The following is a 19,569-nucleotide window of genomic DNA, read 5'->3' on the forward strand; positions in this document are numbered from 1 at the left end:
TGAGAGATGAATTTAGATAATGTGTTAATAATGCAGGGACCAAACAACAAAACAAAGGCTATCAGGATTAATGGTCCCAACAAGGGCAATAGCCATGTCCATATCTGGATCCCCATAGAGGAGAGGAGGTTGGAAAGCCAGCTTGGGGCCCTGTCCTGCTCTCTCTTTTAAATCTTCTATTAATTTGATGTTTTTCTTTAGAATCTGGAGGTCTTCTTCAGCCTGGCCGGAGGTATTAATATAGAAGCAGCCTGTCTCATTTAGTAGGGCACAGACACCCCCGCCTCAGCTGCTATAACATTAAGGGCCCTCCTATTTTATAAAACCACCTCGGCCAGAGAGCCTAGGGCTGACTGCTCTTCCTCAGTGGCTGCTACTGTAGCCTTCCAAGGTTCCTGGACCACGATGGTGAGATGGAGAACGCTCCTCTCTAAGGTGTACGCCTGCAAACCAGGAGAGCCCTCTAAAGACGCTACGTATTATTTCAGGCTGATCAAGAACTGGGTTATCATAAGCATGTCCCCACCAAGCAGCGGTTCATTTTTGTCTCTCCAGGACAGGTCTTAAGGCCTCTTCAAGGAAGAACCCAAGGCTGGGAATGCCTCCCAAGGAAGCTAAATCCTTTGTAGTCATAATGGTCGCCTCTGGGACCACGGCAGTAATTGTGCAGGAGCCTCTCCAAAGTGTGGGAAGATCCAGATAGACCCCGTTACCACATAGAAATGAAAATCTGGTGCCCCTCAAGGATACCCCTGCTGTGGGTCCCCAGAGCCAGGCTCTGACCTTTTGGGAGTTTTCCTCTGGAAATAGAATGGGGTCCCATGGTCTAGGATTATATTGGGAAGGCCAAACTCCGAGGAAATAATCATCTATACATAAAGGGGAGAATCTGGGCTCTGACTGATGATGAGTGTGACGGGCGGATTGGCATAACAAATTTCTGAATATTAGCTGAATTATGTTATATTTTGGAGGAGAATCTTGCCGGGAGGTTAAACTAAGTAAGTGTCTGGTGGTCACACCGATCCCCACATATTTAGTTCCCAGGACCGAGCTGTTTATGGGGATATGGTCTTCATTAATATTTTCTTAGTCACATTTTTCCTCGAATTTCCCCAACACAAAGTGAAGTTACCTTCATGTACATCATATTTATTTTCCTCGGACCAGGGATCCCACTCCAGGCTAGTCTGATTAAAATTGAGGGTGTAGTTACAAAGAGAGTCATTTACCCAGCCCCAAATGGGTCCCCAAACCATCCAGGTTTTGGAAACAGAGCTGTGCCTCGTCTGCCCAAGCTTGGGCTGATGCCCATATCCTGTTTTTCTCTTCATGAGTACAGCAAGCGGTCAGGACTACATGAACGTCTCGCCGGGTCAGGTCAAAGGTTATGATGAGGGCCTGAAATTCCTTAATAAAAGTGGTGGGATCCTGACTGAAGGAACCTAACTTGTTTTGAATTTGAGAAATGTCCGACATGGGAAAGGGAACATGGAATCTAATAGTGCCCATGTCTCCATTTGCTACTTCCCTTAAGGGAAGCATATTAGAATCTGTTTCCTGGCGTTGGGCAATCCTCGATCTTGTGTGGGGAGGGGAGAGGGGGCTTTCGCCCTGATAAGGGGGTGGCTGTTGGGAGCTGTGGGTTGAGGTGGGGGCAGGGGCTGAAGCAAAGGGGGTTGATGGGGTGGGGGACAGGAAAGGTCTAGTCGAGGGTTGCTTAGGAGATCTGATGGAGAGGGAGGCAGAGGGGGTCGGGGTGATAAGGTGGCAACAGAAAGACACATGGCGGCATGAGTCCCTCAGCTCCAGATTCTGACTAAGGGCCATAAAGTTCTGGATGTAAGGAACCTCTGAGTCCTTTCCTTGTTTCTGGCAAAAGAGATCAAGTTGGAGGATCGTGTTATAATTTAGTGTGCCATTAGGAGGCCATTGTTCTCGGTCCCCCAGTTTATACTGGGGCCAAGCCGTATTACAAAAGAAAATGAGCCTCCTCTTTTTGAGATTCTCAGGGTCAAATTTTCCCAGTTCCTGATGATACAGCCGCGGGGTGAGTCTGAGGGAGGCTCCCGAGACATACCAGAACCCATTCTTAGCCTGTATGCCATAGAATGGGGGTACTGAGAGTCACCGGGTGACAGAAAGGCGTCCCCTTTGTCCCAGTGATCTCTCCGTGCGACTAAGGCACAAAATGGGCCGACCGTCCCAACAATCGCGTCCGACCATGAGAGGTGACCCCTGAGCATGCGACTAAGGCACCTTGTGACTCAGGCAGAGAAAGAAAGGAAAGAGAGAAAGATTCCCGGGACCCACCGGGTGACTCACCGTTTGGCGATTCCCTGAAACGTGAAAAGGCACTGCTGGGATGGCTCAGAGGCAACACTTAGGCTCCTGTAAGTCAATCTGGACCGAGAAGAAGGTGAAAGTAACAGAGAAGAGAGGCTGAGGAATTGGCCTTGTAGTCCTGCGGGAAGGCGGCGGCCAAGGGGAGGGGGCTCAGTGTTCTGCTTGAACCAGTGTGTGCCTCACGGTGCACGGAAGTTGTCTTGCTGGGGGCAGATGCTCTAACAGCCTGGTCCGTTCCGTGACCCCCTTATCCTTCATGGGAGTCTTCAAGCGGCAGGCGCCCTAATGTCTTTTAAATGCCTGACCCGTGCCCGCACGATACCAATCGGCCTAGTCCTCAGTCAGGAGGAAGGCAGAGGGACCCTCACCGCAGTTACTGGGGCAAAGTGAGCCCCAGTAACTGGGCGGCAGTTACTGGGGCGAAGTGAGCGTGGAGCCTTCGGAACACACCGGGGTGTGGCCCTGGCCAGAGTCCTCTGTTGCTTCCCCGGCAGCTTGCCTGTTCACAGAGAGTCCCAAGGAATGAGGAGAGGAGGTGGGGAAAGAGATCCCCCAAGAGATATCCCTGTACGGGCCACCACAATGTCGTGGTCCGAGCGTGGGTTGGAAAAGAATTTCCAGACACAAGGCAGAATGCAAGGAAGACAGAGTTTATTAAAGAGAAGGGTTGCTGCCAGAACAGCTGGCCGACTTCCTGGTAGCCAGGGAAGGTCGACCATGAGCATCGGTTGCTTCTCTGTTTTTATAGCCAGGGAACCTGCGAGTCATCTGCTGACCGGGCAGAGTATGTATACTTTCAGCGTGCTAAGCGGGAGGAAATCTGGGCAAATGTCTTTCCTTATGTGGATGGGAAAGGGACGGGGCCTGCTGCTTGGGAGGGCTCTGGGACATGGCAATGGTCCCACTGTGACAGAGTGATGGGAGTCCTGTAACTCTTTGTTCCGGCAATATTGGCCCTTTGAGTTTATCTTGTTCTTTGTCCTTAGAGCATACCACCCCGACTCCAGTCACTAGTTCCCCTCTCAAGGGCAATGGAAGCTTCCGGTTTCCCTGGCCTCCCTCCAGGGATGGTCTACACGGGGCCTGCAGGTGTAGTCAGTCACCTAGTTGCCATCATTCTGCGCTTTGCCTTTTTTCATCTAACGGTGCTTCTCCTAGACGGTTCCTCCCTCTTGCTTGGGGCTGTGCACTCTTGTATTGTGTGGATATAAGTTAATCTGAGTCCCTTATTGGTGGACATTTAGGACACGGCCAGTCTTTGCATGATAAACAGCTTTGCAGTGAGTAACCTTGAACACACTTGGTTTAATCATGTGTGCAGACATCTGTAGGGTGAATTCCTCTCAGTGGAATGGCTGGCTTAGAGCAGCCCTATGCATTTGGAGTTTGGACGGATAACGATAACAGCAGGTTGCCCTCCGGGAGGTTGTAGCCACTCATGCTCCCCGTTCATCGATGAGCCCCTCGGGACAGGTGGGCACAGGCAGGGCGGTGGGAAGGTCCGGGTGTGCCTGGCCAGCAGCGCTGGTCTGGGCAGGTGCAGTTTGGAGCCCTGCAGGGCAGTGGGAGATCAGGCGAGGAAAGTTCCAGATCACTGAGGGCTTCAAACGCCTCACTAGGAAGTTGAATCTTTTGTTTTTCTGGCCACCCCGCACGGCATGCAGGATCTTAGTTCCCTGACCAGGGATCAAACCCACTCCCCCTGCGGTGGAAGCGCGGGAGTCACTGGATCACCGGGGGAAGTCCCGGGAGTTGGATGTTGAATCTTTATTCCGTAGGAGGGGCCCTGGAGGGTCTGAGCAGGGGAGTGCACTCCTGCTTAAGAAGAGGGACTCTTGGGGCAGTGGGGTAGGCGGTGGGTTAGGGCTGGGAGGCAAGAGGCAGACGAAGAAGCCCCCCTGCCCTGGTCCCCAAGTGACTCCCCACATACCAGCCCTGCCTCGGTCTCCCCGAAGCCGCCCCATCCCCCAGAACAAGTCCAGACGCTGTCCCCAGCCAGCCCCAGGCCCTTGTGCCAAGCTCCTGGCTCCATCGTTCCACTCCGCCCTTCACCCCCGTCCCCCCACAGGCCGCTGGCCAGCGCTGGCGGGTTGTCATCTGTTTCTGGACCCACCGAGCTCTCCCAGCGCTGGGGCCTTCCCCTGAGATGCGCCCTCTTCTTGGAACAGCCCCTGCCCCCTGTCCCCGGCTCAGCCCTGCTCCCCCTCCGGGACTTGGCCCAGGTGTCACGTCCTGTGCGAAGTTTTCCCCGGCGTCCTGGTGAGCGGCTGCCCCTTCTGGGAGTGACTGCTTGACCCGGACCGGTGCAGCTTCCTTCGCGCCCCTGCCCTCAGCTTTGTGTCTGCTCCGGAGGGGAGCGGAGTCGGGGTGGTGTGTACCTCGCTTAGCCATGGGCCCAGCCCTGGCCATCTCATCCTGTGCTCTGGGGCAGGAGCAGCTGGAGTAGAAGGGGAGGGGCAGTGGGTGACATGGTGACATTCAGAGGCCACTGCTGGGAGGCGGGGGGAGTGGAGGATGGTGAAGGGGATGCGCGGGGTGTGGGCCTGCTCGCCAGAGGCAGTGTCTGTGCCGCCGCCGGCCGAGAGGACGTGAGGGGTGGGAAGCCGCAGGGGCTCCCTGGGCTGACCTTCCACTTTCCTCTGAAGTTTCTGGGGTCCAAGGAGCGAGGGAGTCGCAGGTTGGCATGGGCAGAGGGGCAGAGAGAGGTGGGAGGGAGAATGGGTCACACAGAGTCTCCCCCCAGGACTGGGTCAGGCCCGCCACCTGCTCTGCCCCCCGCCCCCCTGCCCCCCGAGCTGGCCTGCGTGGGGTTGAAACATTTCAGCCGGGCGTGGCCAGTCACATATCAGGAGATGTCACGTTAGACTCTGGATTGCCAGCTTCTCTTGAAAACCCAGAGCTTCGGCATCCTGGACTCAGACCCCTGCACGGCCGCAGCCGGCCAGCGTGCGTGCCCAGTACTGCCCCGTTGCGTCCCTGCTCAGACACCCGTGGGCAGTGCCGCGTGGCATCGTGCTTGGTCTGCTGGGCTGTCTTTTCTTCTTTTTTAATGTCTTTACTAAAACTGGGAAAACAAAAGCTCCACAGAGGGGCCACATGTTCTCCTGGCGGCCCTCGTTCCTCACCGTCCTGCCTGGAGACGACCGGCGTAGGGGGAGCTCTGGGGAAGGCGAGTTGAGGAGGACCCTGCCCAGCAGCTCCTGAGCCCTTTGGAGGGAGGGAGGGCAGGTGTGGGGTCACAGCTCAGCATGGGGATGGAGGCCAGGAAGGAACCACGGTGAGGCCAGGGGGAAGGAGTCTTGATTTGGGGCCACAGGAAAGGGGTGAGTGAGCTGGGCTCCGGCCCCCCCGGTGTCTGCAGGAACTGCAGAGCAGAGTCAGGGTCAGGTCCTGGGGGAAGGTTTGTGTCTGCGCCGCGTGCCTGGGTGGCCAGCTGGCCTGGGGGGTTAGGACGGTCCTTGGGGCAGGACCCAGGGTGACCAGGACGGGAGGGGGCTGGAGAGTATGCATTCTGGAGCGTCTGGCATTTACTCCTAAGTGCCCAGGGACCCCGGGGGCAGTGGGATGTTGACGGCGTGGAGTCCCCAGGGACCCCTAGTGTGGCAGAGTGGCGCAGGCGCCATCCCCTGTTTTCCTATTTCAGAGGCCACCTCCTTATCAGTCCCTCCCTCCTCAGGGCCCTGCCGGATGCAAGCACTTCCTCCTGCACCCTGGGGCCCTCTGTCTGCACTTCTCCCCCTGGCCCTGCATCCCTCTGCACCAGCCTGGCGTGGGCAGCCCCACTTTACAGACCGGGAAAGGGAAACCCACAGAAAGGAACCAGGCTCCGCCAGAGGCAGGCTCTGGTACTCCTGGTGTCAAAACGTTTCAGTCCTCACCTGTCTGGACTAAAGCCCTTACCCCACCTCGGCATCCACCAGGCACCTGTTCCCTCATGCAGAGATGCACCGTCTGGTCTTTACTAAGTTGAAAACAAATACAAAGGAAAGAGTCTGATACAGCAGTTTTGTTATTTGAATTGGCTACCTCTTAACTCAAACTTAAAAAAAAAAAACAACTCAGTATAAGCTCGAAGTTTTTAAACTTAAACAGTTTTTAAATTTTTTAATTATTTTTTCAGCTTTATGGATATATGATTGACATATAAAACTGCACAACATGGTGACCCGGCACACGTGTGTGTGGTGAAATGACCACCACAGCAAGTTCACTTAACACCCATCATCTCACATCGCTATGATTGTTTTTTCTTGTGATGAGAACTTTTGAGATCTACTCTCTCGGTAACTTTCAAATATATGACATAGTGTTGTTACCTTTAGTCACCATGCTGTACGTTACATCCCCATGACTTATTTTATAACTGGAAGTTTGTACCTTTTGACCCCCTTCACCTGTTTTAACCCATCCCCCCTGCACCCCTCTGGCCTCTGGCAACCACCAGTCTGTTCTCTGTATCTATGAGTTTGGGCTTTTTAGATTCCACATATAAGTAAAATGATCTAGTTTTTGTCTTCTTCTGTCTGACTTATCTCGTGGAGCTTAATTGCCTTCAAGGTCTATCCATGTTGTTGCAAATGGCAGGATTTCCTTCTTTTTTATGGCTGAATTATGCACACACACACACACACACACACACACACACACACACACACCCCATGTCCGCTTCATCCATTCATCCATCAGTGGACCCTTAGGTTGTTTCATGTCTTGGCTACTGTAAATAATGCTACGGTGAACGTGGGGCTGCAGATCTCTCTTCAAGAGAGTGATTTCATTTCCTTCAGATTAATACCCAGAAGTGGGATTGCTGGATCATATGATAGTTCTAGTCTTAATTTTTTGAGGAACCTCCAGGCTGTTTTCCACAGTGGCTGCACCAGTTTACATTCCCATCAGCAGTGCACAAGGGTTCCCTTTTCTCCACATCCTTGCCGGCACTTGTTTCTTGTCTTTTTGATAATAGCCATTCTAACAGGTGTGAGGTGAGATCTCATTGTGTTGGGTTTTTTAAAAATGTTTTTATTTTTTGGCCGCACCATGCGGCATATGGAATCTGAGTTGCCTGGCCAGGGATCGAACCCACGCTCCCTGCTTTGGAAGCGAGGAGTCTTAACCACTGGACCACCAGGGAAGTCCCCTCATTGTGGTTTTGATTTGCATTTCCCTGATGGTTAATGATGCTGCGTATCTTTTCATGTGCCTGTTTGGAAAAATGTCCATTCAGATCCTCTGCCTATTTTTTAATTGGATTGTTTGTTTGTTTTGCTATTGTATGAGTTGTATGAGTTCTTTATGTATTCTGGATATTAATGTTTTCTCCCATCCCACAGGTTATCTTTTCATTTTGCTGATGACTCCTTTGCTGTGCAGAAGCTTTTTAGTTTGATGTAGTCCCACTTGTTTATTTTTGCTTCTGTTGCCTTTGTTTTTGGTGTCAAATCTAAAAAAGTCATCACTAAGACCTATGTTTTCTCCTAGGAGTTTTATGGTTTCGGGTCTTGTGTTCAAGTTTTTAATCTATTTCGAGTTGATTCAAAAATCTTTTAAAATGAAAATTTGAGAAGCCAAGTGACGCTTCTTTCCCGTGCTCTGGGGGTTCCCCTGGTCATTGCTTGGTGACCGTCGCGGCTGCCCCTGAGCCAGTGATGCAGGCGAGAAGCAGGGGGCCTGAATGCCCGCCCCCCAGGATGAAGGGGTGACATTTGGGATGGGCGACAGGTGCAGACAGCTGTCAGTCACCCCAGGATGTCGGTGCTCATCTGCTTCAGAAAATGGCAGCTACGGCTCTTTCTTGGAGCCTCCAGCCTTCCTGCGGTCAGTTGGCTGACACTTAGAGAAGAGGGAAGAAGTGCTGGTGAACGTTTATGTCTGACCGTGTGCCAGCTTGTTATCTGCATTGTCTTGAGTGATTCAGTCTTCCCCACCGTCAAATGCGGTGCTGTTGTTCCTCTTTTACAGACAAGGAAGCGGAGAAGTGAGGGTTTTGGCAGCTTTGCTCAGGTCACCCAGCTAGTGAGAGTGGGAGCCGGGAACGATCTCTGAGTCTGCCTGAAAGGAGCCAGACCCGGAGGGCAGTGGAGCTCCGTGGCCCAGGGTGGGGGCCCGGCCTTGGGGGCCGCGCTAGCCAGCGGGTTGGAACAGGCTGGGTGGGCCCAGGAATGCTGGGCACCCAGGAACCGCACACTCGCTCATTGCCTGGTACCCGTCTCTGGGCCTGAGGCTGGTGCAGGCAGATTTCATCAGCCAGACTGGAGTCTGGGAAAGTGCCAGCCTCTCTGGGGTTGCCCAAGGCAGGAGCACTAGGCTGGCTTGTTGGGACTCCGGGGATTTCACGGGGCTTCCCCACTGCCCACGGCAAGGACAGGGTTTTTCTTCTTGGGGAAATGGGGTGGCATTTCCGTCCTTCCTGACCTTGGGGAGCCCCCAGCTCTCAGTCCAGGGAACCGGGCCCCTCTGGTGCTGTCTCAGAGCCCAGGGGCAGGTGGCGAGCGGGCGTTCGCCTGCTGATGGGTCTGGGTGCTGCGACTTGTTTCCAGTTCTCAGAACATCTGTGGCCGCACGAGCCCAGCTCCCCTGGGACTCCTGATGGAGGTGGTGGTCCTGGGAATTTGTCCATTTTCCAAGGGGTCAGAGCCTGTGTGCTTGTGCTCATTCAGCTCTGCTGGTCGTTGGCAGTCCTGGAAACCAGGAGGGGCAGGTGCGCTGGGCACCCCACAGCCGGGTCGCCTTGCTGCCACGCTCACGGCCTTTGCGGAAAGTCCTCGCCACCCGCCCTTCCTGGTACCTGCCAGGCCGGGTGCCTGCGGCCCTAGGGCAGGAAGGTGGAAACACGTGGAAACACAACCCTGCAGCCCCTTGTCTGGCTGTCAGATCAGCACCCACCCTGAGCAAACACGCGGGAAGTTCTTTTTCCCTTTCTGGGAGCCATCGGGCCCTTTGGAGGACCTTCTGCCCCTCCCCAGGGTTGCTGCTGTTCACGAGTGACGTTCTTCCCGAGGCTCACCCTGCTGCTTCCCCCCCCACCACCCCCAGGATCATGCGGCCAGATGACGCCAATGTGGCCGGCAACGTCCACGGAGGAACCATCCTGAAGATGATCGAGGAGGCAGGGGCCATCATCAGCACCCGGCACTGCAACAGCCAGAACGGGGTGAGCGTCACATGGAAGATCCCAGGCCCTGGGGGCCTAGCGTCCCCTCTGGCGGTGCCGCACCCCTGTCCACTGTCGGGTCAGGAAGGGAGTTTGGGTGGAGGCCAGGCCTGGAGCCTTCCCTGCCCCGGTCCCCGGGCCTTGGGGGTTTTGGGAAGCTCCGGCCCTGGACTGGGGACCCCTTGGGTTGGCAGTTGGTTTGGGGCTCAGCGAGGAGGGGTGGGGACCTCCAGAAACTAAGCTGAGAGCTGCCAGCTGACAGAGCCACCTTTCCAGCCCTCCCCCTGTGTTCAGGGAGAGTCAACTTCCTGAGCCCCCGGGGGCCCAGCCCCCCCAGAGCCTGCATGGGCGGCAGTTAACCCTGGGTGTCACACGGCCTGGACCCACATCTCTCCCCTGCTCCACTGACCCTGGGTCCACAGGCAAGTCTGGGCTCTCCCCTTGGTGGCTTCCGGGCCGCACAGGCCAGCACAGACTCCTGCGATGGTGCCGGCTCTCCTCCCGCCGCCCGGACAGGGAGGGCCAGGCTGGTGGCTTTAGGCTTCAGGGCAGCTGCGGGGCATTCAGCCCGTCATCTCCTGCCCGGCCCCCAGCCCTGCGGGACCTGCCGTTCTCTCTGAGGCCCCTCCCCTCGGGTGCTGGGGGAAGGAGTCAGTCTTGTGCCCCAACTGCCAACTCGGCACCAGGCAGGCACGGAAGCGGCTCTAAGGAAGCCTGAGGCTTTGGGTACCTGGGGGCCTCGGCTAGCCACTTGCTGTGTCATCGTCCTCCAGGCCCAGAGGCCGATTCTGCGCCCGCGCAGACTGTGTGCACACGCGCGTGGATGTGCAGCGCTGCACGTGTGTGTGTGTGTAGGATGAACCGAGCCGGGTGAGTGTGTGTGGGTGGACGTGGGCCTGGGGGCCTCCGCCTGGGGAGGAGTGGGAGTCGGTTGGGCTGGGCCCTCCATGTGAGGAAGGGGCTCTCCCGCCTGCTAAGAGTTTGCCCCTGAAGTTCTGGGGCAAACCCGGCCACGTTCAGAGAGCGCCCTCTGGTGGCTGTGAGGACAGGCCTGAGCCCGAGGGGCCGGGGCTGAGGTGGGGGCCGGGCCCCTGGTAGACGCTCCGAGAGGGAGACAGTGAGGCTCCCAGCCAGGCCTGGCAAGAGAGGCTGGACGCTGGGAAGGAAGAGCCCCAGGACTGGGGAGGGAGGGAGGGAGGAGGGGCTCGGGGGGCCAAGTGGGTGACAGTGCCCTGGTAACCGCCAGGGTTCAGTGACCACCTAGGGTTTTGCAAAGCTCTGTAGCATTTAGCCTGTGTCGTCCTCACGACACCCCTTAGAGATCGAGGTGGTTACTGTATTATCCCCACTGCACAGATGAGGAAGCTGAGGTCCAGAGAGCTTGGATACTTGCCCGAGGCCACATGGGGAGGCAGGTGGCTGGTCTGGGTCTTGAACCTGTGCTTTGAATCCCTGTTCGTTCTCACTCCTTCCCCAAAGTGAGCCTGGGGTGCAGGTGTGACCTGTTGGCTGGGAGATGCCTCTGGGCTGGTGGCCCCAGGATAGCGATCTGGAATCCCAGGCTCAGGAAGTGGGTGTGAGCCCCAGGCAGCTCCAGGGGGCTGAGGCTGGCCTCTGAATGGCTCTGCTGGGGCTCTGGGTGGCTGGGGGCACTGCCATCCACACTCCCCTGGTGGTCTCATCCAGCCTGTGGCTTTAGTACCACGACACAGCCCCGAGGTCCTCTGTCCAGCTGGTGCCTCTTGGCTGGCTGCCCCTGGATGCTTAATCAGCCCTCGACCTGGATGGTTCCCAAAAGACTCTCGGGGCCCTCTCCGAGGCTGCTTCTCCCACGGCCTCCCTCTGCTGAGTAAATTTAGACCTCTGGAGCCTCCGTTGACCCCCTCTTCCTCCCACCCGTAGACACTGGCATCCAGTCCTGTCGACTTCACCTTGTGGATAGTTCCAGGTCCGAGCGCTGCACACCAGCCCCACCGCCATCTGGGCCGAGCCACTGTCACTTCCTGCCAAAATTGCCTAAACAGCTTCCTAACAGGCCTCCCTGCCCTTGTCTGCTCTCCAGCAGCAGCCAGAGAAACCCATCCTGTGTGAAGTCAGGGCACGTCAGGGCACGGCTCCTACTCCTTGCCCTCGTCACGCCCCTGGGCCACGCCAGCATTCCTGCCCCAGGGCCTTTGCACTGGCCCTTTCCCCTGCCTGGACCGCTCTTCCCGCAGAGACCCACGTGGCTCCCCCTTCCTTCCAGTCTCTGTAAATACGATCTCCATGCCCCCGACGACCGGCTCCCTCACCGCTCCCAGCTCTCGTCCACAGCACTGTCCCTCCTGGCACACTGTGTTTTGCTCATTTAGCTCTGGGCTGCTTCCCTCACTAGAATGTAAGCCCCACCAGGGCAAGGACTTTTGCCCGTCACTTCCCGGCTGGATTCCCTTAGCATCTAGGCCAAGGTCTGGAACGCAGTGGGCTCCCATTAGCTGTGTGTCTGGAGTAGTCGTCTGTGGAGAGCTTCTGTTTAATGCACACTTGCGATGCACCAGTGGCCGCACTGCGTGCTTGACCTTCCTTACCTGGGGAATCTCCTTAACCCCATTTTGCAGGTGGGGAAACGGAGGCCTGGAAAAGTCATGTGGCTCCCAGAGGTCACAGAGCTGCATCCTCTGAGTGGGCATCAGCCGAGAGGGCCTGGGTGGGTGAGGGGGCAGGTGCAGCTCAAATAACCAGAGCAGTAGGAGTTAACCCTTTCTGGGCCTTGATCCCTACGTTTCTGTGAGAGCAGGGCAGCCCACCCCTCCTCGCCACACAGCATCCGCTCGATTCCTGGCAGCAGTCACTGGTACCATTTATTATCTGTATTTTGCAGAGAGACCAGGTCAAGAGCTAGTGTCAGAGCTGGGATTTGAGTCCAGGGCGCAGACCTGTTTTCTCTGGCTCTGCTTCTGAAGCTGCTGTCCCGGCTTAAAGCCCCGTGGCCCCTCAGGAGCCCAGCCCCGTGGTTTTCCAGGCATCTGTGCCCAATGGGCAGTGCAACTCAGGCTGCCTTCGGGAGCATGGCAGAGGGTGCTTCTTGGGCTAGATGCTGATCAGAACCCTCACGGCTGCTTGCCAGGTCGGGGCTGCTCCTCCTACTTTACGCCCCGAAGCAGGGAGTTACGGGTGTGTCTGAGCCGCTGGGAGCCACAGACACCTACAGCCACAGACACCTACAGCTCGGAGATGCTCACACTGAATAAACATTTGTCAGCCTGTGTTTTGAATTTCTGGGTCACAGAGGTCTTTATGGAGTGCCTGGGGTGGCCCGCTAGGTCTTGGGAAACGGCAGCTCCCAGTCATGTTGGAGCTGCCTGGGTCCCAGCCTGTGCCGTCCACACCCAGCTGGACATGGATTCAGCAGCAGCCTCTAGCTCCCCCGGGGTCGCCCTGCCCTCCCCTCTGCCTGGGGTGTCTGCACCCCACACCTTCTCCTGCCTGACACCTCAGCATCCAGGTCTCAGCCCCTCACCTGCAGCTGCCCCTCCCACATCGGCACCTGCACCCCACTTCCCACACCCCACACCCCACACTGCCCTCTTTGGAGCACCTGCCACGTGCTTATCTGTCATCCGTCCCCCAACCAGACCCCAGGCCAGGGGCAGGCACCGAGTGCAGGGCCTGGTTCCATAGATACCACCACAAGTGAAGGAATGCCTCTGTAGCCCTAAAAAGGCTGGGGTCCATCTAAGGCTCAGATGTTTAAAGGCACAAGAAACGAGCTGCATTTCCATTTAAAATATTAACGTATAGGAGTGTTACCTGTGTGCGGACATATCCATTCCATAGTTTAGCCACCCTTCAACAAAGACAGCTGCTTTATTTCGTTTTGGGTCTTGCAGGTGGAGCTTGGATAGAAGCTTCCAGAAGTGGCTGGAAGTTCCAGCCAGAGGCTGGCCCCGCATTCTTGCCCACCTTGCTTCGCACTTGCCCTTCCAGCTTTCTGCCAGTGGGTGGCGCTGTAGCCACACAAATGTACTCGGGGTGACGCCCAGCAATTCCCTCGCGTTGTTTTAGCTTCAGGGGGGGTGACACGTCTGTGTGGGGCGGGGGTGGGGGGACAGGGCCCCGGCAAGTCAGAGGGGGGGGCGCCACAAGCTGCGCTTGCCTGCTCAGCTCCTGCTCTGCTGCGTTGAGAGCTGATTCCAGGACATTTATAGGAACAGAAACTATCAGAGGACCCCCGTGTGTCTGAGGCTCTCCGGGGAAGGGGTGAAGATGGAGGTCCCCAGGCGTCCCTCCAAAGAGGCAGGTTCTGCGGGTTTGGGGCGGGTCAGGGAATTTGCATGTTTGCCAGGTGTCAGGTGAGTTCTCGCGCAAGTGGGAGAGCTGTGCATTGGTGCCACAGGTGGTGGCAGGTGGCCGGTGGAAAGAGTGCAGACATGCCAGAGCTTGAACTGACTGTCACCTACAAGCTTAATATCTCCAACCCCTGCAGAAGGGGTGCTGTGAGGACCAGCTGGAAAGGTGAAGCCCAGCGCTGACACAGCGCCGACAGGCCCTCAAGAGTGGGCCCATCTCCTGCTCCCTGCTCCCCACCCAGCCCAGGGGTACCCATGCTGTCCAGTGTCCTAAAAACCCTGATTTGTTTCTGGTAGAAAGTCAAAAAAGTGCCAGGTGCTGTGTTTGGCAGTGAAGATCCACGGTCCTGTGGCTCAGACATAAGATTGTCTTTTGTGTCATTCGGTTAGCATGGATGAAAAGGAAGCTGATTCCATAATATATGAAGAATTCATACAACTCAACAACAAAAAATAGACAACCCGATTAAAAAATGGGCAGAGAAACTGAATAGACGTTTTTCCAAAGAAGATATACTGATGGCCAACAGGCACATGAAAAGATGCTCAACATCACTAATCATCAGGGAAATGCAGATCAGTACCACAATGAGATATCCCCTCACACCTGCCAGAATGGCTGTTATCAAAAAGACAACAGATAACCAGTGTTGGTGAAGATGTGGAGAAAAAGGGGTCCTCATGCGCTGTTGGTGAGAATGTAAACTGGTGTGGCCACTGTGGAGAACAGCCTGGAGGTTCCTCAAAAGCTAAAAATAAGAGTTGCCATATGATCCAGCTATTCCACTTCTGAGTATGTATACAAAGAAAATGAAAACACTAATTCGAAGTGGTATCTGCACCCCTGTGTTCATGGCAGCATTATTTACAGCAGCCAAGACATGGAACAACCTAAGGGTCCATTGATGGATGAATGGATAAATAAATTATGGTATACACACAATGGAATGTTACTCGGAGGTAAAAGAAAAAAAGATGAAATCTTGCCATTTGTGACAACATGGGTGGTCCTTGAGGGAATTATGCTAAGTGAAATAAGTCAGATGGAGAAAAACAAATACCTGATGATTTTGTTCATAGGTAGAATATAAAAGACAAAAAATAAACGAACAAACCAAAAACACATAGATAGAACAAGGCAGTGGTTAGCAGAGGGGAAGGGGTGGGGTGGGGGAGTGGCCCAGGGGCAAAATGGGTAAAGGAATCGACTGTCTCGTGACGGATGGAAACTATACTTTCGGTGGTGAGCACGCTGTAGGGTATACAGTAGAAATATAACGTTGTTACACAGGAAACTTACACAATGATATAAACCAATGTTACCTCAATAAAAACTAAACGTAAAAAAAAAGCTGATTTTCAGTGCTGGTGCGGGAGTGCTGGGGCCACGTCAAGCACTCTGCCCTGCTGAGAAGCACTTTGGGAACACACACCGAAATGTTTGTCCCTTCCGCCCAGGAAACAATCCCCAATACTGAAAATGACTTAACTAAAAGGACCCTAATCACAGGGTTATTTATAATGAGACAACTGAGGATTGATACAAATCTAACAACAGAAGAATATTTTATTTGGCCCTTAAGAAATATCTTTGCGATGGAGTATCGTGAAGTGGCAGTCGTAGAAAGTGTCAAGAAAAGAAGTGAGGAAGTAAGTCCCTCACATTCATAAAATGTGAGCTCCCAAGTGGATCCAGCTGGACCCCACGTGCACGTGCTGACTGGCTGCGTCCATCCAGTTACCAAGGGGTCCTGGGTGGCCGGGGACATACACCCTTTTGTTCCTTTTGAATTTTGAGTCATGAGAACGGGTTGCCTATTTGAAGGATAAATAACATTTAAAAAGAAGAACTGTGATTGCTAAGAGCTTGTCATAACACGGGCAGGTTATTTTTCCTCCTGTTGAGTGAAAAAAGCAGATTGTGAAAGTATATATTTAGCGCTTGCACAACTACGTAAGACTATATATGACAACTATACATGACTGTAAGTGACAACTATCTATGACTAAAACTGCAAAACAAGGAGCCAGACAGCCAAACAAGTGAACCAGTAAAACCCCTGTTCTTGGGGCAAAAAGCCTGGAAAGAAAGATCCCAAAATAGAAACCATGGTTATCTCTGGATGGGAGGAGTGATTTTCCCTCCTCTGCCTCCTTTTCTGTACGTCCCAAATTTTCCATAATAAGTATGTATGCCTTTTTTCACGTTTCATTATACAAGTAATACGTATCTTTTGTAGAAAAGTCAGAAAAAAGAAACAGGCCGCTCGGAACCCCACCACTCAGAATCACCTGTATCAAATGCTTTGCTGTGTTGACCTCGGGCAGTGCTTCATCTCCTGGTTTTGCATGTAGGAGTGTGTGGTGGCAATAACTTGCGTTACTTTAACAGTGGGGAAAAAAACCAAGGGCCGTTTTGGGGGAGTGTGTCCAGGTTGGGGCCTCATGGGAGGCTGACCCGCCTCTGGTCTTTGCAGGAGTGCTGTGTGGCCGCCCTGGCCCAGGTGGAGCGCACGGACTTCCTGTCGCCCATGTGCATCGGCGAGGTGGCCCACGTCAGCGCGGAGATCACCTACACCTCCAAGCATTCGGTGGAGGTCCAGGTCCACGTGATGTCCGAAAACATACTCACAGGTAACTTCCTCTTGCTGAGCCCGCGTGCGGGATTGGGAACAACGGTGACAGTAGCAATAAGTCAGCAGCCGCAGCCCACGTCCATTGAGGGCTGACTGCCCCTGGATGGTCCTAACACTGTCTGTGGGTGACCTCCCTGCATTTCCACCTCCACCTGTGAGCAGGGACTTCTGCCGTCCTCGCTTTGTTTGCAGACGGGGAAACGGGGGCGCAGACGAGTTAGGCAACGAGCCCAGGGTACGGCCCCCCTGCCTTCCTGGGGAGGAAGGGGCCTGGCGGCCAGCTGGTCTGGGCAGAAGGGTGGGAGCGGGCTGGGAGGGCACATGCCGCCCTCCGGCCCCCCTGCCGTCTCCCCAGCCCCCGCCTTGCCCTTCCCCGCACGGTGGAGCTGCTGCCCCTTGGAAGACGCTGCCCTGGCTTCTGCTCTGCTCCCCTGGGCCCCGCAAGCCAGGCCTAGGCTGGCGCTCCCTGGGCGAACCTTTGACTCTGCTTTGATCTGAATATTCTCTTCCTCGGAGTGGTAGCCATGGAAACCCCTTCTCACCCTCCCACTGGGCACTGCAGGGGGGTGTGGCTTCGCTTCACAGTCGCTGCTTTTTATAACGAAGATGCTGATGAGGCAGGCAGGCCCCTTGGGCCCCCGCACTGCCCGCTGCCTCGTCCCAGGCCACCCGCTGTCTCACCCAGAGGAGAGTCCGTGCTCGTTCTAGAGGGAGGAGCTGCCTGGGTCCTTGTGCCTCCTCCCGATGCCCTCTCCTCGGCCGTGGCTGCCTGCAGAGCTCTGTGCTCAGAGATCTTTAAGGGGCTCCAGGCTTCTCCCCGACACGGGCCAGGAGCTCAGTTATTCATCTGGAGCGTTGTGGTGACCGCAGCAGGCCCAGCCACTGCACAGTGAACGATTTACCCGAGCCACGGCCTGGGGCGGGGGGGTGGGGAGCGGTCAGCGGGCTTGTGCCCCATGTCCTGCGTCTGTGGCCTGAGCCCGGTATTTGGCAGGCAGCTCTGGCATTGAAGGGACCTTGGATGCTGGTCTCGGGCTGTGGCACAGAAAGGGGTCCTCTGGCCCTGACTTCCCACACTGGGGCTGGCAGCCCACTGGGAGGAGGCCCACTGCAGGCGGGCCCCTCCCCCCCATCCCCCCTCCACGTGACCCAGCCCTGCTCTCCTGGGCTGTGCTGGGGGTTGAGCCTCCCTGCTCCTGACACAAGAGGGGAAATGGCCGTGCTCTCCCGTTGGCTCATGACAGCCGCGGACTCAGTCATTGATGAGTGAATGAATGAAGGAGTGGATGAGTCAGGAAGATTTGGGCCTCTGTGCTGAGGGGAAGCGGGCAGGGGGCCTTGTCTACAAGGACTTGCTCCAGCCCAGTTTCTGCGGGATCCCCCCTCTGGGGGCAGGAGCGGGCAGGAGGCAGGCAGTGCTTGCCCAGAGCTGTGGTGGCGAGATGACAGCCCCCGCCCCGCAGTCACGATGCTCTCCACCCGCCAGTGTCCCCAGCCACCCTGACCCTGAAGGATGGACACACAGAGCCTGAGCTGCCCCAAGAAGGAGAGAAGTGACTGTGAGGGGCACAGCCTCCCGGGACAGCGGGCCGGGCGTTGTGCATGTGAGAGGGACCGAGCTCAGAGGAGGAGGGGACCGGCCAGCACTGCCCAGCCTTTCGAGACGGGGGAGGCCTGAGGCCCCGGGAAGACCCCAGGGCCGGATCACAGGATGGGGACAGCGAGACCTGGAGCCCTGGGGCTGTGCCTTCTCTACACGTCTCAGTCACCTTGCCCGCCTTGCCCTGGAGCCCCTGCTGAAGGGCCGGTCGCCCCCTCCCTTACTCTCACATCCGGGTGCCCCTCTCTGGGTCTCAGCACCATGTCTGTGCATCTCTCAAACTCTCTCCGTCTTTCCATGTTTGGATCTGTGTGAGTCTCTTTTACTCTGGGACCCCGTGTCTTGAGGCCTTCCTGTCTTGATGCATCTCTGCCCGTGTGTCCATGAGGATGGGAGCCCTACGAGGGCAGACCATGTGGCCGCCTGGTCTGGGGCAGTCCCAGCGCCCGGGGCAGGGCCGCCCAGCAGGTGCTCTGTGAACACGGGCCGGGTGGGCGGGTGGACTCGGACAGGTGGGGAGACCGGGCTGGGCGGACAAACAGGCAACCAGGCTGAACCCTGAAGCTGTTCGTGCGCCGTCTCCGTGTTTCGAGACCCCAGAGGGCAGGGCCCCCGTTCTGTGTATCCCCCTCGCTCGGGGCCTTGCCGCCTGTCGTGAGGCAGCCGGGCGAGCATGCGCCCAGGCAGACAACCAGCAAACCTTTGCTCATTCATCTCCGGCAACTGTCAAAATATTAAGCTAACTGGGACGTGATTGCTGCGAATCACTCCAGAAAATAGCTGGGAGCGCTCAAGATTTCAGAATAGATGTTTTTAGCGCTGCACTTGTCTTTTGATGGTTTTATTAAATGATAAAGTACAATTAGCGTGTTTTGCCTCATTTGCTCCACGGTGTTCATTTGGGTCTGGAGGAGGGCCACTTGGGGTTTCCATGGAAACCCGCTTGTCAGGCTGGCTCTAGCTGAGTCAAACAGGAAATCTTTATTCCCCAAAGCAGGCTGTCAGATTCACTCTCAGTCAAAGCGCAGTGACGATATTTCTCCGTGTTATTTGCCTGTGGTCCTGGTGGTGCCGTGGAGCCCGGGCGGAGCGGCGGACATCCTGGCGTGAGGAGCAGGCCTGGGCGCCAGGGGCCGCACCCTCTTTCTGATTGACCCGCCAGGGCTTGGCTTGGTCCTTGGGGCTACGTTTAAGGGGAGGAAACTGAAGCCCCAGGTTCGCCTTGGGAAGGCAGGTCAGAAGGAACTGGTAGGAAGTGAGTTACTGAGGGGGACTTTACGGCAAGCCCCCCACCACCCCGGGCTGCTCCTTGCTTCTCCACTTCCTCTCTCCGTCCTGCAGTTCTCCTGTTCTCCGCTACATTGGGAATCGTCCATGTCGAAGAGGCAACTTTTAAAAAGCATCCTTGCAAACACTTCTCTGAAATTACTGGGACCTGGGAGGTCCGGGTCTGTACTCAGAATGGCGTCGAGTTGCTGTGTGAGCCTAGGCAATCCCCTTGACCTC

The 19,569-nt window shown here is 55.8% G+C and overlaps 1 protein-coding gene across 1 annotated transcript in view; it reads left to right on the plus strand.

Annotated features, from left to right (window-relative positions):
- ACOT7 (acyl-CoA thioesterase 7) overlaps positions 1–19,569 on the plus strand; it is a 90,625-nt gene that overhangs the window by 9,295 nt on the left and 61,761 nt on the right. The window contains exons 2-3 of the mRNA XM_082342733.1: positions 9,382–9,499; positions 16,305–16,461. Of these exons, the coding sequence (XP_082198859.1) occupies positions 9,382–9,499; positions 16,305–16,461 (275 nt within the window). The remainder of the gene's footprint in view (positions 1–9,381; positions 9,500–16,304; positions 16,462–19,569) is intronic.

This window comes from Balaenoptera borealis (assembly GCF_965194805.1).
Source record: "Balaenoptera borealis genome assembly, chromosome: 1".
Classification (NCBI taxonomy): domain Eukaryota; kingdom Metazoa; phylum Chordata; class Mammalia; order Artiodactyla; family Balaenopteridae; genus Balaenoptera; species Balaenoptera borealis.